We start from the raw sequence: 26,846 nt of genomic DNA, 5'->3' as shown, positions 1-26,846 counted from the left end.
TCTGACCTATTCTGTGGTGTACAGGCTCTCTGGTGGCTGACTAATAGGAGTTGGCTGCAGACCCTGTGGAGTTTCTAATGACCTACAGTGTCAGAATCCCCCACCGCCAGGTTTGTGGCTGCCTGGGCCTCATATGGAACCCCAGAGGAGCTCTGCATGTGTGTCATTTATTCCGCTATCCCACACACTCACTCGTCTGCAGACGTTTACTAATAAAGATCATGCAGAAAGTGTGCTGTCGCCTAGTTAAGCAATTTCATTCCTCCTCATGGAATAAAAAATTATTAGCTTTTCATGTATATTTCTGGAATTGTAGAAAAGCTGAAGAACATACACACATCCAGGTACTGTTTTGCAGGTGCTGGAGTTGTAGGGGATAACAACGCTGCACACTGCTGTTCGTGCTCCCAGGTGATGTTATTGATACAACGTTTCGACCCTTAGGTTTCCATCAGCCATCATATTTCTGGAATTTAGCATGCATGAAAATGTATCTGATTTAGCCTTCATCTCTGGTCAGTGTATTTTCTACACGTTGTTTTATAGCATTAAACATTACATGATTTCCACTACCTTGATTACTAGCGTAACTTGTCCCTTTATGTTGTTCATTTCAAAAGCAACTTCTCTGCTAATCAAATTTCAAATGTCCTAAATTCTATTTAGCAAATAGTAGCCTAATTGTTGGAATATTTGTTTTGCTCTTTAAAATAGCAATAGTGCACAACTACTTTTCTGTTTCTTTTTAAACTGATGTCTGTACGTACTCATTTCCTCCAATGAGGATATGGTCATTTGCCTGGAACTGCATAATAATGTAAAGTCATGTTCCAACGCTGATTGAGAAATCAATACTTTCTGTCTGCATTCTACAGCTCATCACATTAACTCATGGAGTCTATTCACTGAAGTGGTTGCCTCCATTGTCCGCCACTATCAAACGTCCATTAGGCCAGGTGTCAGTCAACTTTTGACCCCACTAACTGGATTCTCTGAGGATATGGCCATAAGCGGCATTTTAAAAGCCCTCCTTTGTGACATATTTTGGAATTTTGTTTATCTCTTCCCATAAATTGTGATGCAATTATGGTTCTCGCCATGCTGTCACGAATTGGTTGACCATACATTGTCAAGAGTGGAAATAATACGAAGGAGCATAATTTGAAAGGGGGGGAGGGGCTGTAGGCAGTGAGAAGGGTATATCCTTGTGCCTTTTGCACTACATACAGGGAGGAATTGGCAATGTCAAGGGACAGGGATTTGAGAGTCAAGTGTTCATGAATGGGAGTGTTGGTGGTCTGGGTGCAGCTGCTTTGAAAAAAAGTGGAAGAAATTTAGATACAGCAAGGGTAGTGAGTCCAGTGGAAGCGCACGGCTCCTCACTTTTTCTTTAGTCTCTTGAGGAAGGCTTGGCAGGAGCCCTGACTCCAGGCAGCTAAACCAGCAGCTCCCTCGCTCTGTATGCAGCCAAGGTGCTGGAATGACAACGACCCATTCATTGTGGAGGTAGAGGTAGAGGCAAAGGCTGTGGATCTCGCCTGTCTTTTTGGGAATGGGAGGGAGGGGAGGGGATTTTCCTGAAATCGGGAAGTACAACAGAAGGGGGACACTGAGAGGGAGGGCAAGCAAAAGCGAGGGAGGGAAGGAGAGAGGAAGGGAGGGCGAGTGAGAGTGGGGAGGGAGAGGGCTACTATGCCGCATGATTGAGAGAGGCAGAGAGGAAACAGAACTCCATCAGATGAAATGAGGTGAAAATAATTCAGGCATTAATCAACCCAGGGCAAAAAGAGGCTGTTCTTCCCCCCCCCTCCCCTCTTTCTGCGGAACCGAAAGGAAAGGTGTGAATGAAGAACTCAGGAGTGGAAACGAGAGAACCACTGGGCACTATCAAATAATGTCAGAGTCCAACAGCAATGCAGCCTGTACAGCCGACCAGGTCAGTTTTTTTTCTCTCACTCTTTTCATCTTGTGTCCTATTTGATACACAGATGTGATACATTTGATCTCAAGCAAAATGTTGTCATTTTGTCAGCTCATGGAGAACACTTCCGACAGTTACTAACAGGAAAGAAAATAAATTAAATCAAAGTAATTTGGGATTTTTCAAATTAGAGGGAGAGAGTGAATCCAAACTATCAAAGCAGCAATTGTGTGGAGCTGCCCGGACGACGGTTCAAGGTCCTGAAAGAATTGAATTAATCAAGACGACCTATTGTCTGAACCGCCTTATTTTTCTGCGATCATTCAGGGTGTCTGTGACGACTCAATAGCCCCCATACCACGTGAGAAGGGGGATACAGCTCTTTAAAAAACAGACCACGTGTCGCGGGACTTAAAAGTTTTTATAACTAATTGCAGTGGGAAGTTCTGGTGGTGCTGGCAGAGGGGTGTGTGATAGTTTCTAAGGAAGTGGGCAGGGTAACTGTGAAAGAGTGGGAAAAGTATCCTAAAAAGTGGGGTTGGCTCATATGTTCTTTCTCTCTTCCTTTGCCCCTCTTTAGTGGCCAAGGGACTTGTCAGTTAAACAATTCCACCAAAAGATTTGTTTAAAATAAAATATATAGATATCCGTTATGGCACTTTGTTCCTTGCCGATTTATATGGAGCGCCAAGTCTTGTCACGTCCTTTGGTTGGCCGCTGTCAAGACTGAGCAAGCCTCCTATAGTTCAGTAGCAAATACAAAGAAACGGGCCGTTGAGATCATTGCATATACTTTTAAAGAAACATTTCTATGAAGAGAAAAAATGGCATTGCTTGCGGTAGGTAAAGCTTGAATTTAGCAATATTTTTTTGAGATATACAGTATATTCTGATTGTACTGTGTATGCCCTTGTTTTGAAGTGTGTGTAAAGTTGATGTACAGTCTATTTGTTACGGCCATGGATCTAAATGAATGTACTGTGCCCTTAGTAGTCTAGGGGCACTTTAGGTGTTGACTAGTAGTCATCTAGATTTCTCATCTGTAGAACAGTGCTTCTTTTACAATGCTGTTTCACCACAAACATGTTTTTGAAAGCCAATATTTATTGCTATAACTCTCCAAAGGCTCTGGGCTGTTCGGTATAACGCTTGTCTATTTGGTCTAACTTGGCCGTTCTCCATGTATGGTTTTATTTTCTTCCTGCATGACCTAGCTAATACTGAACATGACATAGGTTGTTCTAGTGTGTGTCCAAACACTCTATTTAGACCTTTGAGTTTCCTATGCCATTTGCAGACTTATCTTCGTTCACTTTGTCAGCGCCTCGCCTCCCATCGCCCCCTTTATTAGGATGTACACGGATTTGAGTGAAAGTCTTCTCATCTATGTGTGTTTATTTACACTTCAGATGAAGTGATGGCCCATGGTGCTTGTGACAAAGGATGCAATAAATGTTTGTAGAGTTATTTCCTTAAATTATACAATGTCCCTCTGATTCAGTCCTGGTATGGGACATGCTTTTGAATCAAGGCCTATTTGATATTGTGTGCTTCAGAAAGTTCAGGTTTCAGGTAACATTAACATCAGTGTATACCTGGTGCTGTATGTCATGTATAATTGTCACTATGCTATAGACATATCCCTAAAAGTTGATATAGACCACATACTATTTGATTGGTGAATTGTATAGTAAGCCGTTTGAGGTTAAGGTTTTGTTGAGTGAAGTTATATTGAGAAGGTTAATTGAATAAGGTACAGAAGTTGTTGGATGTGAACTGATATATCGGACAGGACGATGGGTCACATAGAGAGGTCTAGGATCAGGTGCAGCTGACACGGCAGACCCTTCAGACAGACAGTGCCTTGTCGCTTTGTATAGGACAGCTACCTACCTACCACACAGCCACACAACCCTGACTGACTATCATGTGTCATAAGTTTCTCTCTCCACACCAAAGGGGAGATATAGCTACTAGCTACTTTTATTGTATAGGCTACTGCTAAAACCACTTAATCTTTTTCAATTTGTTGTTCTCTAAATACATTTTCTGTTTCAAGCCCCAAGTCAAGCCCCATTTCCTTGTTCATAAAGGAGCCTGTCTAGCCTACATGAGTTCTCTGCGGTAGTCTGACCCCACTGTAGGAATACAGTTGTCTAAGGTCATCTGCGATTGTAAAGCATGCTTGAGTAATAATTGAAGTAATAAGAGCTTCAGAAGATGTGCTAATTGCATGGTAGGGTAGTGTGGGCACCTCTGACTTAGTCTGACATCCTTTAACAATGAGGAAGAATAGAAGATAGTTTGGCTTCATTTGGTGGTGATATTGTTTGAAATCTGCTTGAAATTGTTTCTGGTGTCTGGAACCATGATAGATTGTAGTTTGGGAATAGGCTACAGCTTGCAAGATTTCTTTATTGATTTTGATATAAGGATTTGACCACAAATTGTTGTTTAATCCTTATATATTTCTGTTTTATTTACTAAATTGTAGTGGGGTGATATTGTGCCTCAAAATGAAGTAAGTGCCTTGATTTAGCCTAGATATCGCTGACACTGAAGTCTCTTTATTTTGTCCGAACAGTTTTCAATCGGACAAGAAAATATTGCAGTTGAAAACTTGGCTTGGAATGATTGACCCAAATGATTTCACTATACGTTAACAGATTGTATAGATCATGGCAGACTGTCAGAACGTTAATGAGGGCTGTTTAATGAGAGTTAAAAAGTAAAAAATGATTTCCCAGTGGAGGTTTTGGAGCAGATTACTGCTGTTCTTAAGTCTGGGTACGAGAGTTATATTATTGTACTGCATATTTCACTGCAATACCCTGTGGAGAAGTTTGGTTGCAATGTTAGACTAATTCTGCAGTAATGTAATAAGATTAACTCCTGTCAAAAAATCCCTCATGTTCTTTCACCAACGGTTTACAGAAGAGGGGGATTAATTGCTTCTTATTATAGCGGATAAATGAACTCTAAAATGATGGGATTGATTTAAAATACCAACAGTATGCTACTATTTAGGCCTAGTTTCTGTAAACATGTAATTGTGTTTTTATTAAGCAATGGGTGTTAAATTAGCTAAATCAGTGATTTTCAGTTCCCAATGTATAGTTGAAGTACCATAATTAGGTACCACTGATGCTCCCCGATATTCACTCCACCCGACTCCAATCCAACATTAATTTCCCCTTTTTTTCTGGCCTATTTTGAGCGCTCCCATCTGGGTTCAGGTGGTGGTAAGAGGGCCAGTATAGGGAGCGGAAGTCAGTGGTGGGAGTGTTTACGTGCAGGGGGAGAGAGAGTGGGGGCAGGCAGCAGAAGAGCGAGTGCACAGACGTATGTGTGCTCAGGGCCTCTTGCTCTCCCTGTGCTGTGGGCTCTGTCTCTATCCATGCTGTGCTCATGGACACACAGCTGGCGGAGGGGAGAGGCAGCTAGCACCACACTGCAATACAACACAGCCTAGCTGGCTGGCTATGCTCTCACTGCTGTATAGAAACAATCAAATAATTTACTGCTAGTGAGATCAGTATGAAGAACTAGCGGACATATACGTAGGCTTCGTCCCAAAAAGGCACCTTATTCCCTTTATAGAGCACTAGGCCTATAATGGGCCATTTGGGATGCAATACATAGTGTTCCATCTGGTTTAGCAGACATACTGTAGATAATAAACGCAGATAGGACTGCCCAATGTGAACTTTGATGTAAGAAATACAATATAAGATGTAATTGGTTTAGGCCATTTTCAAACATAACTTCCTTTACTGAAATGGCCTATGTGGTGTGGATTTGGCAGCTGTACAACAATAGCAGCGATTGATTTGTCTGGTAGTTAGTGTTAAATCACACAGCTGAGACCAGACATGTAGGCCTAGTAATTGAGATGGTTATAACATTCCTGAATTATTCTCACTGACCTCTCACATTTCGCCATTGATGTTAACCACCCGTAAATCATCATAATGTGTGCCAAACCCCAGTCCATACCATACCACATATATATATATATATAGTTCCCAATGTATAGTCCCAATGTGTAGTATATATATATACACTACCGTTCAAAAGTTTGCGGTCACTTAGAAATGTCTTTGTTTTTGAAAGAAAAGCACTTTTTTTGTCCATTTAAAATAACATCAACTTAATCAGAAATACAATGTAGACATTGTTAATGTTGTAAATGACTATTGTAGCTGGAAACGGCAGATTTTTTATGGAATATCTACATAGGCGTACAGAGGCCCGTTATCAGCAAACATCACTCCTGTGTTCCAATGGCACATTGTGTTAGCTAATCCAAGTTTATCATTTTTAAAGGCAAATTGATCATTAGAATATCCGTTGCAATTATGTTGGCACAGCTGAAAACTGTTGTCTGATTAAAGAAGCAATAAATACATTACTTACACACACACACACACACACACACACACACACACACACACACACACACACACACACACACACACACACACACACACACACACACACAAAAAACAAACACACACACACACACTGCATTCAGAAAGTATCCCTTGACTTTTTCCACATTTTGTTACGTTCAGCCTTATTCTAAAATGTATTAAATTGCCTTTTCCCCCCTCATCAATCTACACACAATACTGCATAATGACAAGTCAAAAACAGGTTTCTGAAATGTTTAGCAAATTTATAAAAAAATCAAGTATTCAGAGTCAGACCCATTACTCAGTACTTTGTTGAAGCACCTTTGGCAGCCTTGAGTCTTCTTGGGTATGACGCTACAAGCTTGGCACACCTGTATTTGGGGAGTTTCTCCCATTCCTCTCTGTAGATCTTCTCAAACTCTGTCAGGTTGGATGGGGAGCGTCGGTGCACAGCTATTTTCAGGTCTCTCCAGAGATGTTCAATCGGATTCAAGTCCGGGCTCCGACTGGGCCAATCAAGGACATTCAGAGACTTTTCCCAAAGCCACTCCTGCGTTGTCTTGGCTGTGTGCTTAGGGTCATGGTCCTGTTGGAAGGTGAATCTTCACCCCAGTCTGAGGTCCTGAGCGCTCTGGATCAGGTTTTCATCATGTATCTCTGTTCTTTCCTCCATTCATCTTTCCCTCGATCCTGACTAGTCTCCCAGTCCCTGCCACTGAAAAACATCCCCACAGCATGATGCTGCCATCATCTTGCTTCACCGTAGTAATGGTGCTAGGTTTCCTCCAGACATGAAGCTTGGCATTCAGGAGTGGCTTCCGTCTTGCCACTCTATCATAAAGACCTGATTGGTGGAGGGCTGCAGAGATGGTTGTCCTTCTGGAAGGTTCTCTCATCTCCACAGAGGAGCTCTGTCAGAGTGACCATCGGGTTCTTGGTCACCTCCCTGACCAAGCCCCTTCTCCCCTCGATTGCTCAGTTTGGCCAGTCAGCCAGCTCAAGGAAGAGTCTTGGTGGTTCCAAACTTCTTCTATTTAAAAATGATGGAGGCCACTGTGTTCTTGGGGACCTTCAATGCTGCAGGCATTTTTTGGTACCCTTCCCCAGATCTGTGTCTCAAACCATCCTGTCTCGGAGCTCTACGGACAATTCCTTCGACCTCATGGCTTGATTTTTGCTCTGACATGCACTGTCAACTGTGGGACTTATATAAACAGGTGTGTGCCTTTCCAAATCCTGTCCAATCAATTGAATTTACCACAGGTGGACTCCAATCAAGTTGTAGAAAGGATGGTCAATGGAAACAGGATGCACCTGAGCTCAATTTCAAGGATCATGACCACCATTTGCCTCATGCAGCGCGACACATCTCCTTCGATTGTGGTCCTGTTGAATATTGTCCCACTCCTCTTCAATGGCTGTGCGAATTGGAACGCGCTGTCGTACACGTAGATCCAGAGCATCCCAAACATGCTCAATGGGTGACATGTCTGGTGAGTATGCAGGCCATGGAAGAACTGGGAGTTTTTCAACTTCCAGGAAATTTGTACAGATCCTTGCGACATGGGGCCGTGCATTATCATGCTGAAACATAAGGTGATGGCGGAGGATGAATAGCACGACAATGGGCCTCAGGATCTCGTCACGGTATCTCTGTGCATTCAAATTGCCATCAATAAAATGTAATTGTGTTGGTTGTCTGTAGCTTATGCCTGCCCATACCATAACCCCACCGCCACCATGGGGCACTCTGTTCACAACGTTGACATCAGCAAACCGCTCGCCCACACAACGCCATACACATTGTCTATGGTTCTTTAAAACAACGTTGGATGTGGCTTATGGTAGAGAAATTAACATACAATTATCTGGCGATAGCTCTGGTGGACATTTCTAGTGTGAGAGTGTCAATTTCAAGCTCTCTCAAAACTTGAGACATATGTGGCATTGTGTTGTGTGACAAAACTGCACATTTTAGAGTGGCCTTTTGTTGTCCCCAGCACGAGGTACACCTAAAGGGACTTATGGTAGAGAATTTAACATTAAATTATCTGGCAATAGCTGTGGTGGACATTCTTGGTTTGAGAATGTCAATTGCAAGCGCCCTCAAAACTTGAGACATCTGTGGCATTGTGTTGTGTGACAAAATGTCATATTTTAGAGTGGTGCATCTGGGTGATGATAATGCTGTTTAATCATCTTCTTGATATGGCACACCTGTCAGGTGGATGGATTATCTTGGCAAAGGAGAAACGCTCACTAAAAGGGCTGTAAACAAAAGGGCTTGTGCACAAAATTTGAGAGAAATACATTTTTTGTGCGTATGGAAAATGTCTGGGATCTTTTATTTCAGCTCATGTGACATGGGACCAACACTGTACATGTTGGTTTGTTCAATGTACATAGTCATTGAACAGTGGTCACTTTTAATAATGTTTACATACTATTTCAACCACTTTATATGTATTCATCCCCCTTGGCGTTTTTCCTATTTTGTTACATTACAACCTGTAATTTAACTTGATTTTTATTTGAATTTCATGTAATGGACATACATGAAATAGGCCAAATTGGTGAAGTAAAAAAAAAAAAAAAACTTGTTTGAAAACATTCAACAAAATTCTAGAAAATTGGTGTATGCATATGTATTCACCCCTTTTGCTATGAAGCCCCTGAATAAGATCTGATGCAACCGATTACCTTCAGAAGTCACATAATTAGTTAAATAAAGTCCACCTGTGTGCAATCTAAGTGTCACATGATCTGTCACATGATCTCAGTATGTACAGTTGAAGTCGGACGTTTATATACACCTGTCACGTTCGTTGATGGAATGAGGAGACCAAGGTGCAGCGTGGTAGGCGTACATCATCAATTTATTAAATGAACACCAAAAACAAGAAAGAATAAACGACACGTAAAGTTTTGTAGTGCTAACACAGCAACTAACCAAAAACAAGATGCCACAAACTAAAGGTGGAAAAAAGGCTGCCTAAGTATGATCCCCAATCAGAGACAACGATAGACAGCTGCCTCTGATTGGGAACCATACCCGGCCAACAAAGAAATAGAAAAACTAGAATGCCCACCCAAATCACACCCTGACCTAACCAAATAGAGAAATAAAAAGGCTCTCTAAGGTCAGGGCGTGACAACATCTTAGCCAAATACATTTAAACTCAGTTTTTCACAATTCCTGACATTTAATCAGAGTAAAAATTCCCTGTCTTAGGTCAGTTAGGATCACCACTTTATTTGAAGAATGTGAAATGTCAGAATAATAGTAGAGAGAATTATTTATTTCAGCTTTTATTTCTTTCATCACATTCCCAGTGGGTCAGAAGTTTACATACACTCAATTAGTATTTGGTAGCATTGCCTTTAAATTGTTTAACTTGGGTCAAATGTTTCGGCCCATTCCTCCTGACAGAGCTGGTGTAACTGAGTCAGGTTTGTAGGCCTCCTTGCTCGCACATGCTTTTTCACTTCTGCCCACAAATTTTCTATCGGATTGAGGTCAGGGCTTTGTGATGGCCACTCCAATACCTTGACTTTGTTGTCCTTAAGCCATTTTGCCACAACATTGGGAGTATGCTTGTGGTCATTGTCCATTTGGAAGACCCATTTGAGACCAAGCTTTAGCTTCCTGACTGATGTCTTGAGATGTTGCTTCAATATATCCACCTAAATTTCCTTCCTCACGATGCCATCTATTTTGTGAAGTGCACCAGCCCCTCCTGCAGCAAAGCACCCCCACAACATGATGCTGCCACCCCGTGCTTCACGGTTGGGATGGTGTTCTTCGGCTTGCAAGCCTCCCACTTCTTCCTCCAAATATAACGATGGTAATTATGGCCAAGAGGACATTTCTCCAAAAAGAAATGTCCCCATGTGCAGTTGCAAACCATAGTCTGACTTTTTTTATGACGGTTTTGAAGCAGTGGCTTCTTCCTTGCTGAGCGGCCTTTCAGGTTATGTCAATATAGGACGCGTTTTACTGTGGATATAGATAATTTTGTACCTGTTTTCTCCAGCATCTTCACAAGGTCCTTTGCTGTTGTTCTGGGATTGATTTGCACTTTTCGCATCAAAGTACGTTCATCTCTAGGAGACAGAACGCGTCTCTTTCTTGAGCGGTATGACGGCTGCATGGTCCCATGGTGTTTATACTTGCGTACTAGTGTTTGTACAGATGAACGTGGTACCTTCAGGCGTTTGGAAATTGCTCCCAAGGATGAACCAGACTTGTGGAGGTCTACAAATTTTTTTCTGAGGTCTTGGCTGATTTCTTTTGATTTTCCTATGATGTCAAGGAAAGAGGCACTGAGTTTGAAGGTAGGCCTTGAAGTACATCCACAGGTACACCTCCAATTGACTCAAATGATGTCAATTAGCCTATCAGAAGCTTCTAACGGAATGACATCATTTTCTGGAATTTTACAAGCTGTTTAAAGGCACTGTCAACTTAGTGTATGTTAGTTTCTGATCCACTGGAATTGTGATACAGTGAATTATAAGTGAAATAATCTGTCTGTAAACAAAAATTACTTGTGTCATGCACAAAGTAGATGTCCTAACCGACTTGCCAAAACTATAGTTTGTTAACAAGGTATTTGTGGAGTGGTTGAAAAACAAGTTTTAATGACTCCAACCTAAGTGTATGTAAACATCCGACTTCAACTGTATACACCTGTTCTGAAAGGCCCCAGAGTCTGTAACACTACTAAGCAAGGGGCACCACCAAGCAAGCGGGACCATAAAGACCAAGGAGCTCTTCAAACAGGTCAGGGACAAAGTTGTGGAGAAGTACAGATCAGGATTGGGTTATAAAAAAATATAAAGAAAAAAATAAGCAAACACGTTTGGTGTTCGCCAAAAGGTGTGTGGGAGACTCCCCAAACATATGGAAGAAGGTACTCTGGTTAGATGAGACTAAAATGGATATTTTTGGCCATCAAGGAAAACACTATTTCTGGCGCAAACCCAACACCTCTCATCACCCCAAGAACACCATCCCCACAGTGAAGCATGGTGGTGGCAGCATCATGCTGTGGGGATGTTTTTCATCGGCAGGGTCTGGGAAACTGATCAGATTTGAAGAAATGATGGATGCCGCTAAACACAGGGATATTATTGAGGGAAGCCTGTTTCAGTCTTCCAGAGGTTTGAGACTGGGACAGAGGTTCACCTTCCAGCAGGACAATGACCCTAATCATACTGCTAAAGCAAAACTCGACTGGTTTAAGGGGAAACATTTAAATGTCTTGAATTGGCCTAGTCAAAACCCAGACCTCAATCCAATTGAGGATCTGTGGTATGAATTAAAGATCGCTGAACACCAGCGGAACCCATCCGACTTGAAGAAGCTGGAGCAGTTTTGCCTTGAAGAATGGGCAAAAATCCCAGTGGCTAGGTGTGCCAAGCTTACAGAGGCATACACCAACAGACTTGCAGCTGTAATTGCTGCAAAAGGTGGCTCTACAAAGTATTGACTTTGGGGGGTTGAATAGTTATGCACGCTCAAGTTTTCAGTTTTTTTGTCTTAGTTCTTGCTTGTTTCAAAATAAAAATATTTTGCATCTTCAAAGTGGTAGGCATGTTGTGTAAATCAAATGATACAAACCCCCCCAAATTCATTTTAATTCCAGGTTGTAAGAAAACAAAATAGGAAAAATGCCAAGAGGGTGAATACTTTCGCAAGGCACTGTATATGCTGTATTCTAGTCATGGCTCATCATGTAGAACTAATTGTGTTCTTTTTCTGGATTATGTGTGTGTTTTTTATTACTGCACTGTTGTAGCTAGAAACACAATAATTTCGCTGCACCTGCGATAAAACCTGCAAATCTGTATACACGACCAATAAACTTTGATGTGATTTTACTTCTTCTGTATATGTGGCTGGCAGGGGGTCTGCCCTTAAAGGGATTAATCACACTTTACTCTGAGTTTACCACTGAGGACCGTTGTCAAAATGTAGGTCTTTACTTCAGATTAGACCGCCCAGAACGTATTCAAATGTTTGGTGCAGACGTTAAAGAGCAACGTTTAATATGTTCAACAACAGTGTGTGTGAACGTGTGTTTCCTCAGGCTTTGGACGTTTTTGAAGCATTGTGTACATCCCAAATGGCACCCTATTCCCTATGTAGTGCACTTCATTGGATCAGAGCCCATAGGCAATAGGGTACCATTTGGGACACATACTTTGGCAGGTAAGGTTCTGTGTGAATGGCCTAAGGACTTAGTAGCATATACAGGACAGTTTAATGACTCCTCTACCACAGCTCAGTGTCTTGATCTACAGTGCAGTGTTGTTCATGACCTGACAGACCATGCCCTGGAGACAGGGAGCACGGCTTGGAAGAAGCAAATTAGTCCTCAGATTTGGGACTGTCACGAACGGAAGGCAAAAGCATGGAATGAGAAGTCTCCCTCTCCTCAAAACTTGCTTTTTGAGTTGAATGCTCATATCTCTCAACTAAACATCTTTACAACAGATTGTGCTACACATCTATTTTAGAAAAGTAATTGGTGCAGATCTTGATAGACCCATGTAGTAATAATACCCACCATAAAATCCCAGACATGTCACTTAAAAGTTCTCAATAAGTCAACATAATTAGCCTAGTTGATTTTTTTAGTTGCAGATTATTGTCTATTGGGTACTGGCTGGACAAAACCACAAATAATATCTGTGGTTTGCTTTAAAATTATGAACTGACCTCCCCTGCTTCCAGCTCTGTGTGCTTAACCAGACCTCAGCCATGTGCGTGATGATGGGAGGCTGTCAGGACTGTATGCTAACAGACTTTGAAGATGTTTATGTCCTAATCATACCATCTGACAGTATTGCATGACTTTGTCTTCTCTTGTTTGAGGTGAGACAAAACTGGGTCAATTTATGTAATCCTGAAATTCTTGAGTACTATTATAATGATGAATACTCTTTTAAAGGTCTATTAAATTGTATCATCCTTGAATTGAATTGGTAAAGTTAGCCTTTTAAGTCTTGTCAGGGATTAAAGTAAATGTAGTCTGCATTGTCTGATGTCTACTGTACATTGTCAGTATTCTGGAACAGCATGGGATGTCTGTTTTAAAGTGTACTGTAGCTCAAAACTATACAGTCCAATGAAGACCAAAGAATAATGCTCATTCATGGTTGAGCAGTAAGGCCAGTTACATGTAGCTAACTTCTTTGCCAACTGGGATAGGGTTCAGAGGTATTGCTGGGTGAATTGTCAGAGTTCATGATATATTTGATGTTTTTGTCAGGAAGAGAGAGAGATGGATTTGGGGATGAGAGAGGATAAGGTTGAGGGGATGAGGTGTGTGTGTGTTTGTCTATTTGTGTATGCTTAAGTGATTCTGCGAGTGTGTGCGGTTGGTTTTCTGTTCGTGTGTTTGGGGGATCGAGGGTCAGGTGAACAGCTTGCGTTGGCCAATGGCTCCGCGGGCTAGTCTCCCGCATCACTTAACAGCCATGCACAGTGCACACTAATTGAATGATCTAGTTAAGCGAACCGCGTGGCTGAAGCTAGACCTGGTTGTCTGCACAAATCAGCGCTGACAGTTGTTTCTGTATGAGCGTCAATAGCTTTCAGCCATGCAATCCTTTTGTTTTATCTGCAAAAATCCACCCAGTTATTGGATTTGAACATGATCCTATTAATATTAACTTATGATGTGATTATTATGAGCATGAAGGTGGTAATGGAACCTGGGTCTCAATAGCCTACAGAGACTGGCAGTAGGAGACTAGTGGTAACTTAACTACTGACATTGTCAACTAGCAAGGCAATTCCTCTTTTGCCGTTGATCTTGCATTTTTATGTCAAATCCTGTGTTTTTCCCAATGCATTTAGCCAAAACATACAAATAATTACATTTATATTGGTTTTGCTATGCCATTATGGGTTTCACCCTGTATTAAAAGTGCAGTATGCATGCCAAGCCATTTAAAATTATTTAGGAAAACCAATCAAGGAGGTACATTTTTGTTCAACTTCAAATATTGTTCTGCTTCTAAGTACGCATAATTATTGTTGTGTAAGGCAACACACAGGATGTGTTACTCACCGGCTGTTTTGCACAGCTCTTGGTTTCTGACTTGGAAACCCCTCCTACTGCTCCCCCAGACACTCCCTACAGTAAGTATCAGTCAGATCCTCAAGTTGCTCAGCCACTGACTGACCAAAGTGGCTGTTGCAACAGGGGTATGTGACCAACATTTACAATGGAAATCTCAAAGGTAAGGCGATTTCAGTGTTTTGAGGATGTATTTGGCGGCCTTAAAAATTCAGACTAAAGGTAGAATTTGTATTTCTCTACCGTTTCAATATTTTGGGCCTACAATTGTTGCAGTTTTTATCTGATTAAGAAGTGGGAAACATTTTGTGTTTTTGTGATTGGATATTGGATATTGGATTGGATTGAATTGTATATTTGTTTATTATAGGCTAGTTATTTAGATTTGGGATGGCAGACTATTTAGCCTACCTAATATCTCACATATTGCTTGTTTTTGTTTTCATATTCAATTTGTTGCTTTTGGGGGGAAAATGAATGATCAAATAATTTAATTTAATGTTTTTATATAAAAAAAGGATACACAATTCCAAATTCAATATGATCAAGATATGACTTTCAATAAGTTTTAAAGCTCTATCTCAAATATTCTAAACATAGGCCTATTTCAACAGTGGAAACTGAAAATGTATGTTTTGCTGGCCATGATGCATACTATAGGATCATGTCTTCCAGCTAGCTAGCCAGGGAAACTTGGTATGATTGTGACTGTAAGCACTGTTTGAGTGATGTAACCCAGAGATGTAACTTTCTGGGAGGCCATCGCAGCCATCCGTCTGCTGTGATTGCGCCTAACTTTCCCGTCTTTCCTGACAACTCACCATTACACTTTATTAATCAACCATGGAAAGTAGGTATTCACACGATGCCCAATGGGATTTGGAGGAATGTGGGCCTCCGCTAGCCGGGTGAGAAGCCACAGTCTCGCTGTCTTTAGTGGAATTACTTTCACCTCACATACATTTTATAATGCAGCCTTTGAGGACATTGTGGACCCAGGTCTATTTAATTACAGTTGAGTAGAACTGAACCCACCCTTGTTTAATCCCAAGGTGACGTTAGTTGCAGTGGCTTATGAAAGTATTCACCCCCCATGACATTTTTCCTATTTTGTTGCCTTACAACCTGGAATTAAAATAGATTTTGGGGGGGTTTGTATCATTTGATTTACACAACATGCCTAGCACTTTGAAAATGCAAAAAAAAAAAAAATTTGTAAAACAAACAAGAAATAAGATGAAAAAATTGAAAACTTGAGCGTGCATAACTATTCACCCCCCAAAGTGAATACTTTGTAGAGCCACCAAGTAGAGCCACCAAGTCTCTTGGGGTATGTCACTATAAGCTTGGCACATCTAGCCACTGGGATTTTTGCCCATTCTTCAAGGCAAAACTGCTCCAGCTCCTTCAAGTTGGATGACTTCCGCTGGTGTTCAGCGATCTTTAAGTCATACCACAGATCCTCAATTGGATTGAGGTCTGGGCTTTGACTAGGCCATTCCAAGACATTTAAATGTTTCCCCTTAAACCATGCGTGTGTTGCTTTATCAGTATGCTTAGGGTCTTTATCCTGCTGGAAGGTGAACCGCCATCCCAGTCTCAAATCTCTGGAAGACTGAAACAGGCTTCCCTCAAGAATTTCCCTGTATTTAACGCCATCCATCATTCCTTAAATTCTGACCAGTTTCCCAGTCCCTGCCGATGAAAAACATCCCCACAGCATGATGCTGCCACCACCATGCTTCACTGTGGGGATGGTGTTCTTGGGGTGACGAGAGGTGTTGGGTTTGCGCCAGAAATAGCGTTTTCCTTGATGGCCAAAAATATCAATTTTAGTCTCATCTAACCAGAGTACCTTCTTCCATATGTTTGGGGAGTCTCCCACATACCTTTTGGCGAACACCAAACGTGTTTGCTTATTTTTTTCTTTAAGCAATGGCTTTTTTCTGCCCACTCTTCTGTAAAGCCCAGCTCTGTGGAGTGTACGGTTTAAAGTGGTCCTATGGACATATACTCCAATCTCCGCTGTGGAGCTTTGCAGCTCCTTCAGGGTTATCTTTGGTCTCTTTGTTGCCTCTCTAATTAATGCCCTCCTTGCCTGGTCTGTGAGTTTTGGTGGGCGGCCCTCCCTTGGCAGGTTTGTTGTGGTGCCATATTCTTTAAATGTTTTGATAATGGATTTAAAGGTGCTCTGTGGGATGTTCAAAGTTTCTGATATTTATTTATGACCCAACCCTGATCTGTACTTCTACACAACTTTGTCCCTGACCTGTTTTGAGAGCTCCTTGGTCTTCATGGTGCCACTTGCTTGGTGGTACCTCTTGCTTAGTGGTGTTGTAGGCTCTGGGGCCTTTGAGAACAGGTGTATATATACTGAGATCATGTGACAGATCATGTGACACTTAGATTGCACACGTGGACTTTATTTAACTAATTATGTGACTTCTGAAGGTAATTGGTTGCACCAGATCTTATTTAGGGGCTTCACAGCAAAGGGGGTGAATACATATGCACGCACCACTTTTCCGTTTAAAATATTTGTTAAATTGTTGTTCGTTAACAAGGGTATCTACATGTGCCACTAAATGATTGGTACTGAAATTACTTTTAGTTTACAACGATCAAATCACTCTTGGTTTTGTTTGATTTGAATTTCAATAACAACCTGGTCTTTTGTCAGCTTCAGTTATTTTCAAATGATATTCAAACTCCGATAGAATGGTTGGTGGAAGGAGTGTTAGGCTACTTCGATTCCAATGTTAGATTTGTTGGGAGGGTGTTCTTACAGTGAAAGAGTTTTCGCTTCTGGGCAATAATGCAAAAGAGTTACACTTTGTATTGAAAAACTTTAAAACCAACAGCCACATACATGTTTTGTTTTTAAACTAAAATGCTTGTTAAAATTGGTGGACAGGAGTTTGCCTGGCTACCCATCGCTCCAGCAAAATGCCACGCCCACTAACATTTCTTCTACACAATGAGTCTGGATTTGCTTCCTCCCCGACGACTTGTCGAATGCAAACACATTCACACCGTTCTGATTAGTCCCAGAAACCGATGGGTTGGACCAGAGCTGGCCTACTACACAAATCAGGAATCACATCATTTTGATGTCAGCACAAACCACTTCTAGGATGGTAGGTTCAGACTGATGTATGGAGCGATCGATGGAGCAGCAGAATTAAATTCAGGATGAATCGCCAGGCAACATAAGTGCCTTGTAACTTTAAACCCGAGGATTTTTACTAGTTAAACAACTTTATTTTACCTATTGTTTTACCTGAACAAAGTTGATTTAAATGCACTTTTTGATCACCCTCTGCAAATATATAATTGTTTTGAATTATTTTGTTGGAATCTGACCCTCCCCCTGTTGAGGGTCATGTCAGACCAGTGGCTGAATAGTAGGTGACCTACCTCCTACTGAAGGATCAGATGACTGTTCTAACCTTTATGTTTGGTTTGAACAGATGTCTTCAGGCCCTTTTAGAAGTGCTGACAGAGCACATTCCCTCCATCGACGCTTCCTTCTGTCACTCCTTTCTTCTTATCTCTTTATTTAAGAATGGGGTCAGTGAAATACTGTTGGTTGGTGAGGATTGTCGGAGAGCTGCTATACATGTGTTCTATGGGCTGCTAAGCCTCAATGTCTTGTCTGATGGTTGTCTTAGCATGTGATGGTGACACAGATCATAGGCAAGGCGTATTCTTAAGCCGTTTCACCAGCAGTTTACTATAGCCCACAAGCAAAGAGACAAGTGCACTGGCCAGGTTAAATGCAACTGTGATAACATTTCTTTGTACTTCTTTTGTGATATATTGTGCTCCTTCTGACTTGCTCTTTCAACACTACTGCATAACTCCAGGGCAGCCAAGCAAGTACTGAGCAGTACCAATATACTGTAGTATTATCAGGAGCTTTGGTTCTCCCTTTTTGTCTTGGTCCATGTCTCTGTCCAAAATTCTGTATTTTCCTGTTGGCAGTTTAGTCTCTACTATACTGTGTGTACTGTAATATTAGACTGCTTCTCTTGGAGTCCTGTCAAGCCCTAGGTTGGGTTTACAATCAAGTGGAGATGGAGCATGTCTATTACCACGACAAAGTCGCAGCTGTCATTGGCCATGCTTTGTTAGGTGTGTGCCACTCCATCAAATTAGCTGGTATGGTAGGTCTGTACGTGTTTTAGTCAGATGTGGACCAAGACCCAGGCAGGTTTAATAAAATTAATTTGGTTATCTTGTAAATTATCTTTCACCAGAACTAAAATAACCACGTTAAAGCATGACAAGCCAATAAGCCATGTTTGCACCAAATGACCCACATTCAAACGGACCCATTTGAAAGGTAGTCAGTGGTCATATTTGAGATCTATCACACGAGTGTACAGTGCCAGTCAAAAGTTTGGACACACCTTCTCATTCAAGGGTTTTTCTTAATTTTTTACTATTTTCTACATTGTAGAATAATAGTGAAGACATCAAAACTGTGAAATAACACATATGGAATCATGTAGTAACCAAAAAAGAGTGTGCAAAGCTGCCATCAAGGCAAAGGGTGGCTACTTTGAAAAATCTCAAATATAAAATATATTTTGATTTGTTTAACACCTTTTTGGTTACTACATGATTTCATATTTGTTTATTTAATAGTTGTGATGTCTTCACTATTATTCTACAATGTAGAAAATAATGAAAATAAAGAAAAACCCTGGAATGAGTAGGTGTGTTCAAACTTTTGACTGGTACTGTATATATACAGTATTTGCCCAAGTCTTGGGAATGGGAATCCTCTTTAAATAACTTTGAGCTCACTCACCCTTTCGCACTTCCTTGCACGATTTCAAAACCTGTCTCTTGCTCTCTTTCCCTCTTTCCCCCCTCTATTTCTCTTTCCCCTTCCTCTCACTCTCTTGGGGTGCACCTGTGTGCAGGGCGCTAGAAGAGGGCAGGGGGTTGGGAGTTAGGTTGGGTCCACTGATTTGGAAGGGCCCCTCAGAGAGATGGAGAGAGAAGGGCTATGGCCTGACCATGTGTGCATCTTACGTAAAGGGCAGATGGGCCCAGCTGGGCGTGCGATGTGGATGGGAAGGGAAGAGATGGGGCTGTGTGTGGATATGAATGGGGCGGTCTGTCTGCTCTGTGCTGTTCACTGCAGTGACTGACCAAGCAGGGTGCTCCAGGGAGTACACACCACTGGTCTAAACACTGGACAGCCAGCATCCAGAGCAACAGACCAAAGGGCACTATTTGGTGCTCTTCTTTTGACCAAGACCCTTATGATGTAGGGAATAGGGTGACATTTGGGATGCAAGTAGCCAAGCCAGAGAGACAGCTTGGAGAGAGTATCGGAACAGATACTGGAGTGGAGAGGAGTCGGAATAGAGCAAATTCTAGGAATAATTTGAATTACATAGTTTTCCAATAGTTTTCCAAACTCCAATGCATGGAAAAAAGTCCTATCAATGCTTGATTAAAGCAGTAGTTCCCAACCAGGGGTACTTGGACAATCCACAAGGGGTACTTGAGAGTAGAGGTCGACCGATTAATTAGGGCCGATTTCAAGTTCTCATAACAATCGGAAATCGGTAAGTTTTGGCGCCGATTTTATTTATTTATTTATTTAATATATTTTTTTACACCTTTATTTAACTAGGCAAGTCAGTTAAGAACACATTCTTATTTTCAATGACGGCCTAGGAACGGTGGGTTAACTGCCTTGTTCAGGGGCAGAACGACAGATTTTTACCTTGTCAGCTCAGGGATTCAATCTTGCAACCTTACGGTTAACTAGTCCAACGCTCTAACCACCTGCCTCACGAGGAGCCCGCCTGTTACGCGAATGCAGTAAGAAGCCAAGGTAAGTTGCTAGCTAGCATTAAACTTATCTTATAAAAACCAATCAATTAATCATAATCACTAGTTATAACTACACATGGTTGATGATATTACTAGTTTATCTAGCGTGTCCTGCGTTGCATATAATCGATGCAGTGCGCATTCGCGAAAATGGACTGTCGTTGCTCCAACGTGTACCTAACCATAAACATCAATGCCTTTCAATGACGCTAGGGGTCAGATTTAAAAAAGATTAAAAATTATATAACGTTCCCAAGGTAAACAGACTATTTCTCAGGTCCAGATCGTAGACTATGCATATAATTTACAGATTAGGATAGAAAACACTCCAATGTGTCCAAAACTGTCAAAATATTGTCTGTGAGTATAACAAAAGTGATTCTCCAGGCGAAAACCTGAGAAAATCTAACGCGGAAGTGATTTTTTAATTTTTTATCTGTGTTTCCTGGCCCGTCTTTCTTCCATTTAAAGGGGTATCAACCAGATTCCTTTTCCAATGGCTTCCTCAGGCTGTGACCAGGCTTTAGACATAGTTTCAGGCTTTTATTTTGAAAAATGAGCGAGATTTTTCAAAACTAGTCAGGTGTCCTCTGATTAGTTCCTGCGCGCGAGAGGCGTAGCTCTCCATTTTCTTTTTCTCTCTTATTGAATAGGTTACGGTCCAGTTGAAATATTATCGATTGTGTTTGTTAACAACAACCTGAGGATTGATTATAAAAAACATTTGACATGTTTCTACGAACATTACGGATACTTTTTGGAATTTTCGTCGAACGGAACGAGGCTTTGGTTTTCTGAACATAACGCGCAACTCAAATGGCGTTTTTTTGTTATAAAAGTAATATTTATCGAACAAAAATAACATTTGTTATGTAACTGGGAGTCTCGTGAGTGCAAACATCCGAAGATTATCAAAGGTAAGCGATTCATTTTATTGCTTTTCTGACTTTCGTGACCATGCTAATTTGGGGCTAGCTGTTGTAGCATTGATTGATACACTCACAAACGCTTGGATTGCTTTCGCTGCCAAAGCACTATTTTCAAAATCTGACACGATTGGGTGGGATTAACAACAAGCTAAGCCTGTGTTTTGGTATATTTCACTTGTGATTGCATGATTATAAATATTTTTTAGTAAATATTTTTAATCTGATACGTTGGGAATTTCTTTCTGCCTTTCAGGACCGGAAACGAGGCTGTAGTTTTCTGAACATAACGCAACCCAAAATGGCGTTTTTTTGTTATAAAGTAATATTTATCGAACAAAAAGAACATTTGTTATGTAACTGGGAGTCTCGTGAGTGCAAACATCCGAAGATTATCAAAGGTAAGCAATTAATTTTATTGCTTTTCTGACTTTCGTGACCATGCTAATTTGGGGCTAGCTGTTGTAGCATTGTTGATACACTCACAACCGTTGGATTGCTTTCGCTGCAAAGCATATTTTCAAAATCTGACACGATAGGTGGATTACAACAAGCTAAGCTGTGTTTTTGGTATATTTTCACTTGTGATTGCATGATTATAAATATTTTTTGTAAATTTTTGCACCCTGCAATTCAGCGGTTGTTTAGGAAAATGATCCGTAAAAGGGATCCGTAGCGCGAGAGAAGTTAAACTCAATACACAGAAGTATATATTTTTACCTGCATATTTAGCTAAAAGAAATCCAGGTTAGCAGGCATATTAACCAGGTAAAATTGGTGTCACTTCTCTTGCGTTCATTGCACGCAGAGTCAGAGTAAGATGCAACAGTTTGGGCCGCCTGGCTCATTGCGAACTAATTTGCCAGAATTTTACGTATTTATGACATAACATTGAAGTTTGTGCAATGTAACAGGAATATTTAGACTTATGGATGCCACCTGTTAGATAAAATACGGAACGGTTCCGTATTTCATCTGAAAAGATAACGTTTTATTTTCGAGATGATAGTTTCCGGATTCGACCATATTATGACCTAAGGCTCGTATTTCTGTGTGTTATTTATGTTATAATTAAGTCTATGATTGGATATAGCAGTCTGACTGAGCGATGGTAGGCAGCAGCAGGCTCGTAAAGCATTCATTCAAACAGCACTTTCGTGCGTTTTGCCAGCAGCTCTTCGCAATGCTTCAAGCATTAAGCTGTTTTAGACTTCAAGCCTATCAACTCCGAGATTAGGCTGGTGTAACCGATGTGAAATGGCTAGCTAGTTAGCGGGGTGCGCGCTAATAGCGTTTCAAAACGTCACTCGCTCTGAGACTTGGAGTAGTTGTTCCCTTGCTCTGCATGGGTAACGCTGCTTCGAGGGTGGCTGTTGTCGATGTGTTCCTGGTTCGAGCCCAGGTAGCGGCGAGGAGAGGATGGAAGCTATACTGTTACACTGGCAATAATAAAGTGCTTATAAGAACATCAATAGTCAAAGGTATATGAAATACAAATGGTATAGAGAGAAATAGTCCTATAATTCCTATAATAACTACAACCTAAAACTTCTTACCTGGGAATGATTGAAGACTCATGTTAAAAGGAATCACCAGCTTTCATATGTTCTCATGTTCTGAGCAAGGAATTTAAACGTTAGCTTTCTTACATGGCACATATTGCACTTTTACTTTCTTTTCCAACACTTTGTTTTTGCATTATTTAAACCAAATTGAACATGTTTCATTATTTATTTGAGGCTAAATTGATTTTATTGATGTATTATATTAAGTTAAAATAAGTGTTCATTCAGTATTGTTGTAGTTGTCATTATTACAAATACATTTAAAAAATCGGCCGATTAATCGGTATCGGATTTTTTTGGTCCTCCAATAATCGGTATCGGCGTTGAAAAATCATAATCGGTCGACGTCTTGTCACGAGTTACTAGGTGTGGAAGGTAGGAGTCAGGCGCAGAGAGCAGAGGGTTCAATAATAGACTATTTATTTTCTCCGTCACAAAAACGGTCACGCCAAACACAGGGCGCTGCAACACTGACCCGCCCAAACACACAGGGCAAAACGATCCGGAGAGAAAATACATCCAACACCGACAGTGAACACAAAATAATCCCGCACAAACCCCAGCGGGCCTAACAGGCTTACATAGACCAGAAATCAAGAAACACAAAAGAAACAGGTGCAACTAATAAGACTAAACCAACAGACAAGGGAAAAAGGGATCGGTGGCGGCTAGTAGGCCGGTGACAACGACCGCCGAGCGCCGCCCGAACAGGCAGGGGAGCCACCCTCGGCGGGAGTCGTGACACCTCTACTTGAGAGGACTCATGAAACCATAGGCCTACTGGTAAAATGTAGATGAGGTGGTACTTCAGGGGTACTCCGGGCAGAGCAAAATTCAGTTGGTGGGACAGTAACCGGAAAAGGTTGGGAACCACTGGATTAAAAGATGAGTAAGTTATTTCAGATGCTAGCACGCAACTGCAAATCCCAATAAAGATGCATCACGTTTTGTAGTTCGCTTTCCGTGCTTTGTCTAACACTGCTATCATGAATCTAGCAAATAAGTTTTGTGGGTCAGAGTGCAGTATTTATTTAGTTTTATAGCACAAGCGTTTGCTAGCAAGTCTCTGACATTGGATTTAGCCGGGACAAGTTCAGGGGGTTGACAAGCAACCCTTGCCTTGGATGGAGGCAATGTCTACATGGCACGATTAAATTCCCATGATTTGTGAATCGGATCGGACCGAACAGCTAGCATGACAGCTAAAATGGCTTTGAAAAAATTACATTTAAGATAATGGGGAGAAGTATTTAACAAAATAACTACATTATGACATTGGCTAATCATAAAACTATTGAAATATATTAGAATTCTGGGTACATTGCAGACAATATTCTAACTTACTCAACATTCAAGCCAAGATGGAACATGTAAAGTCAAAGTTCAGTCTGTTTTATTTGCTGAGTTTGTTGCTATGAGTAAACTATGAGTTGACACCAGGCCCGCCACTGCTTAATTGTTACTCCCCAAAAATATAATTTAATTAAAAAAATAGAACAAATGTTTTTTTTAACATATTTGCTGAGACACGCTTTTAAAAGGATAATGCGAAAATGTCTTAATTAAGCCTTTTTATACTTACCAGATGAACTCATGGATACAATTTTCATGTCTCAGCATGCAGTTTGAAAGAAGTTGCTAACTAGCGTTAGTACAATGACTGGAAGTCTGTGGGAACAGCTAGCATGCTAAATGGCTCACGAAACTGCCTTCAATTTCCGTCAAACTGCACGCAGAGCAGTTGGGTTGAAGCCACAATTATTTTCCAATCGTTTTGTTCTGAACAGGTCGAAACTGTTCCACTGTTTCGACCAGCAAAATAAAGTTCTGAACCGGTTCGAACCCAACATTTTTTTTATTTAGCTCGACATTATATTATTTAACCAATCAGTGTGAATAGAGCAGCTTGCTATGGAGCGGGCAAGCTATTACCTGTACATGCATTGGACAGATGAGTGTAGGGCGCAAGACTACTGAAATTTTGCGGGTGGGGAGAATGCGAGAGATGGTGGAGGAGAAGGAGGTGGAGGCTTTGCTTGAAGAGACACTGGAATACGTTTCTGAGTGACAGTGAGGGCTTTGCATAGGTGCTTTGTTGCAATTTTTGTGGAGCTGGAAAAAAAATGCCTGGAATGTAAAATAACGTTATTAACCCATGCTTTTAAAATAGTGGTTATGTTCCGGAACATTGTAGATCACTTTTGTTCCCGGTTCTGATTCTGTTCCTTGAAAGAAATATGTATTTTTTCGGTTTTCAGTTCTGTTCCCTGAACCGGTTTCAACCCCTGATGCAGAGACATAAAAATGGTATCCATGAGTTCATCTGACTCTGGGTAAGTAGAAAAAGGGCTTAATTGCCAAAATCTTGCACTATCCCTTTAAGATTAGTGTGACAAGTTACAGCGAATTTGTAGCACAGAGCAGGTAGTGGTGTGAATGAGAGCCACGAGCGCACAGCCACCGCTTGCTCCTCATCATGCCCCGGACCCCCATAGCAAATAGCAATCGACTCACCACCCAACCACTACATTTTCCAACGATACTGAAAAAAATCCTAGGGGAAAACACTACACTGTTTCCACTAACTTGTCCAGGGATTTTCTGTCGACATATAGAACGTTTGCATACAAATTGCCTGCTACGGTGTGTTTCCATCAAACTGTATTGTGTCAATAAAAACAGATGTCACACCAAAAAAATTAACGGAAGTGGTTGAAGAGTTTCCATTATCCATTTAGGCAAATTGCATAATAATACATTGGCGACAGCCTGTATATGCCCTCCTACCTGTTTCATGTCTCAGGTAGCCCGCAAAAGCCAGGGTGGATAGAATGCAAGAATTTACTAATATTTGCTATATTCTAATAACTATCCTGTGCCAACGTATCGCCAAGGTCCTTGCCATGGTGAAACGTACACTCCTGTAGATCTGAAGTAATTGGATGGTGAAACTTGCCAGACAACCAGAAGAGCAAGGCGATGCAATTCAGGCATTCTTGAAAGTCAGGACAACGATCCTGCAAAGAAACATTATTTTATAGTTGAAAAAATGTATTTAGCCAGCAGCAGGCATTTATAATTAAATGTGGAGTGGTGCTTTATAGTCACGTTATGACATCGTGACCACTACATTACATTACCTACATTACCCTGCGTACCTTTAAAATTATTCAGCAATGATAATTTATTCGAAAAACACTGTTTCCATCATAAAGAAAAATCCACTCCTGTCGAACGGATAACATTTTTGTTGATCTTTAGAACATTTGTCCTATAGCTGCCGTTTCCATTAGGCCTACACATGGCGCGATGTTATTTTTTTGCGACCATTGCTTTTGTCAGTGGAAACGTGCCTACTGATCATGTGTTGAAAGACCTGGCTTCTCACAGGTGGGAGAGCTGGAGGTGGGAGGCCAGCAGGCTACATGTAGCCCAGTCTGTCTGCTGTGTTTTGTGCTGTACTGTGTGGGTTGGCTGGGCTCTCATTCCACCCTGGGCCCTCTCAGCTGTACAGCTGGCCTCACCTCGCACTGAGCAGGTGTGCGCCTCCTCCAGACTCTCAGCACCTAAAACAATCACACTCTACACAACACACACAAACACAGACATCACGCTGAGGAGAGCAGCCTCAACACACTGTTTCTCACGCACCCACGCAGGTGCACACGTCTCACACTCAATGACCAGCCAAAGATAACTAAAGGAACATTTTGGCTGTAATAATGTTGTTGATTTGCAAGAGTTCTGTTTGGTAATATTGTATTTATTCTCTCTTTAGTTTACAATTCAAGACCAAATGGTTGGGGATTGTTGTGAAAAGGTTACATTTATTTTGAAATAAAGGTTACATTTATTTTGAAATAGAACATTTGGGCGCAACCAGACTCCAAGGATGACTACGGGGCAATAATGAAAATATGGGATTTTTCGCTGATGAATAAGTTGCCTGCTTGCATGATGCCGACTCTGCTGGGAGCAACGGCCCAGGGAACTCAGCAAGCAGACTTTGTGTGTGTGTGTGTGTGTGTGTGTGTGTGTGTGTGTGTGTGTGTGTGTGTGTGTGTGTGTGTGTG

At 41.3% G+C, this 26,846-nt stretch overlaps 1 protein-coding gene across 6 annotated transcripts in view; it reads left to right on the top strand.

The window, feature by feature from the left end:
- The window catches only part of slc6a9 (solute carrier family 6 member 9), an 86,350-nt gene that overhangs the window by 37,956 nt on the left and 21,548 nt on the right, over positions 1-26,846 (top strand). Inside the window, exon 1 of one of the 6 annotated variants that reach the window (XM_023977932.2) lies at positions 1,668-1,936. The exons of 3 other annotated variants lie outside the window; for them this stretch is intronic. In XM_023977932.2, the coding sequence (XP_023833700.1) occupies positions 1,895-1,936 (42 nt within the window). In that variant the 5' untranslated portion in view covers positions 1,668-1,894. Of the gene's footprint in view, positions 1-1,667; positions 1,937-2,730; positions 2,761-14,515; positions 14,590-26,846 lie in introns of those variants that run through there. 2 more of the 6 variants (XM_070436730.1, XM_023977935.2) reach the window with 2 other exon arrangements.

The sequence above is a fragment of the Salvelinus sp. IW2-2015 genome, linkage group LG32 (assembly GCF_002910315.2).
Source record: "Salvelinus sp. IW2-2015 linkage group LG32, ASM291031v2, whole genome shotgun sequence".
Lineage (NCBI taxonomy): Eukaryota > Metazoa > Chordata > Actinopteri > Salmoniformes > Salmonidae > Salvelinus > Salvelinus sp. IW2-2015.
This window is presented reverse-complemented; position numbering and strand designations above follow the sequence as displayed.